The following is a 2,411-nucleotide window of genomic DNA, read 5'->3' as shown; positions in this document are numbered from 1 at the left end:
GAGGAAAGAAGCCCGAACCCTACTGACAGAAAGAACCTACCACATGATCGCTTCCTCGCTTTATTTACTGAACACTTTTTAAGCAACTCTCAACTTGTGTTGAATTTAAACAATAAGATTATGCTTTCAACGTTATTTTGCTTGCTATAAAAAAAACGAGAGATAAACTAGTTTGCTAACTGAAAACAATCAGAAATAGAGAGTGATATCGTTCATACGTGTTTAATTGTATTTTTTCACCAATATTGCTGTATGTTTCTTTGAACATTTAGTGGCTTGTAGTATTGTACGGTAGTGGAAAAGGTAGACACCTAATGGGGTTTGTACTTCTGTTGATGGTGGTGTAGTGTTGTTAAAGGATAGCGCTATTGACAGGGGATTGCGTGTAACGAGGGAATGGAAAATGTGTTTGGGACTAATGGAAGGGAAACGTAGATAACATAATGTAGTGAGGTCGCGTAATTAATGCTCATTACGGTAGCATGGCTTCGTGGCGGGGTCTGATGGATACGCAACGGCATGCGTGGGGTGAACAGGGGCTATGTTACCCAGGCAAATACGGAGAGAAATTGTATGCCACTGCATCGTTGCGCGGTGTAGGAAGGATATTGACCACATGGGATGTTATGTTGTACGAATCTGGTTTCTCTTTTGTCCTAATCTCCTAGTTGGGGGTGGAAAGGGAATCTGCTAGAGGAAACGGGGAGAGGCATTATGTCTGCGGCGGTTTCGTTGGTCGAGGGAAATGGGTATGGATATTAGATCCGACTTGAGAGCCGCTCTTCGCTACACCAGATTGCGGAGCTCTATCCGAAGGAAAAGTGCACCGGCACGGTGGGCAATTGGGTAGAGTGCTCAGAGTTGTGAGTATATGCTAGGGTGTATTTGCATATTTCCTGCTGAACCAAAGCGGGAGACAGGAATAAGCGGGGATAATGGGATGGTTTCTCGTGGTTTGTACTGCTATGCGCGGATGTTTTGTCAGGTGTGGACGACGGGTTAACTGAGGGGCGGCGTTTCCCGAAAAGAAAAGTGCGGAGCGGATGCGACGCAGATATATTTTTAAGGCGCGTAATTGGCAGTGCGGTAAGCATACTGAGGGATATCGGAAAATAGGACAGTGAATATGCGGAGGGGAGTGAGCAATGGCAACTCCTGAAAAATGAAAGACCAAGAGGCGACGCCGGTACGACGCACGAGGAAAGCACAGAAGCATTTTCGCGTTGTTGGCCATCCAGCAAGCTTTTCCTCCCATCCATACAATGCTTCCGCTGCCCCTTTCACGTACATTGGTCCCCGCAGGTGTAGTTCCTGTGGATAATTCTCTTAGGGTTAAGTTCAATTTCTCCGCGTGAAGTGGTGTACCCCCAAAATTCCCCATTATTGTTCGTCCCACCTTTACAGTTTGCGGTTTCCTTGCAGGCCTCTTTTTCTACACATCCGTAATCAAATTTGTTTGCCGCTTCCGTGTCAATGGATGTTCATTGGGTGCCACCGCAGAAGTGGTAGGGGACTCTGGGGCGAACGCTGTTTTTGACAAGTTCCAGAGTTTTCTGATTTTGTTACTCTTTGTTTTAGTGATTTGTCGATCCATGACCTTCTGAGGCAGCTCTACGTTAGCCCCCGTTTCATATAGTTGTTGTTGTTTTTCCAAACGCTTTGCGGGCGTTTACGCACTCCTCGACGTCCACTCCCCGTATTGTACGGCCTCTACGGGCAGGTCGTGGAGTCTCCAAACCCCTTTTCGTGCATTTGACACCTAAACTTTTTCGCTTTCACAATGAAAACTTCCGGGGGAATCTCGGAAAGAGGTGGTATAACTGAGGCGGTTGTGCAGGTTCGAAGGCTTTGCCCATCTATAGCAAGGTGATTTCCAGCCGTACCGTTCATTTCATGCACCGACACTTCGCCCCAGAGAAAATAGCTCGGTTGAGCGGCATCAGCAACAACAACAAAAGAGAGGAAAAACGATCGTAGTTGCTCCACCTTCATGTTTCCCCAACCCGCGCCGCAGGCATGAGGAACGCAAGCCTGCGCTACACAACCAGTAAGGGTGACCGCCACAGTTCCCTGCACTTGATTCATTTCGAAATGCAAAATTGCGCGTCCTCCTCGCCGCCTGCAAAAAATAGGATCAACGCTCAGTTGTTTTAGTGGTGTTCTGTAATCCTGGCGCAGAAAAGTGGTGTTAAGATTTAATTCCTTCAGCCCCCAAGCATCTCGTGACTGCAAGAAAATGAAGAGAAGCATTACAACACCGACATGCCACCAGCGAACGCATGAGAATAAGACAGCGCTGGGCATGGTTCCTCCATCAAGACGAAAGCTGAGCGCGACAGCAAGATTGGTGCAAAGGAAAGTTCGAAGAAGATATGGGCCAAGTCAAGTGTACAGAACAGAGCGACTCCAAA

General features: G+C 47.3%; 2 protein-coding genes across 2 annotated transcripts; both read right to left on the bottom strand.

Annotated features, from left to right (window-relative positions):
- Window positions 1–874: 874 nt before the first annotated feature.
- Window positions 875–1,381, bottom strand: TEOVI_000751700 (uncharacterized protein; the record flags this gene model as incomplete). The annotated part of the gene is made up of 1 exon (XM_067223941.1): window positions 875–1,381. One exon carries the CDS (start codon window positions 1,379–1,381, stop codon window positions 875–877), a length of 507 nt encoding a protein of 168 aa, XP_067080042.1.
- Window positions 1,382–1,710: 329 nt separating this feature from the next.
- On the bottom strand, window positions 1,711–2,304 carry TEOVI_000751600 (uncharacterized protein; the record flags this gene model as incomplete). Its single annotated transcript, XM_067223940.1, has 1 exon — window positions 1,711–2,304. The coding sequence occupies one exon, from the start codon at window positions 2,302–2,304 to the stop codon at window positions 1,711–1,713; it is 594 nt and encodes a 197-aa protein (XP_067080041.1).
- Window positions 2,305–2,411: the final 107 nt, after the last annotated feature.

Source organism: Trypanosoma equiperdum, assembly GCF_001457755.1.
Source record: "Trypanosoma equiperdum strain OVI genome assembly, contig: ctg_2005, whole genome shotgun sequence".
Classification (NCBI taxonomy): Eukaryota; Euglenozoa; class Kinetoplastea; order Trypanosomatida; family Trypanosomatidae; genus Trypanosoma; species Trypanosoma equiperdum.
Note: the sequence above shows the minus strand (reverse complement) of the source record. Positions and strands in the feature narration are given on the sequence as shown.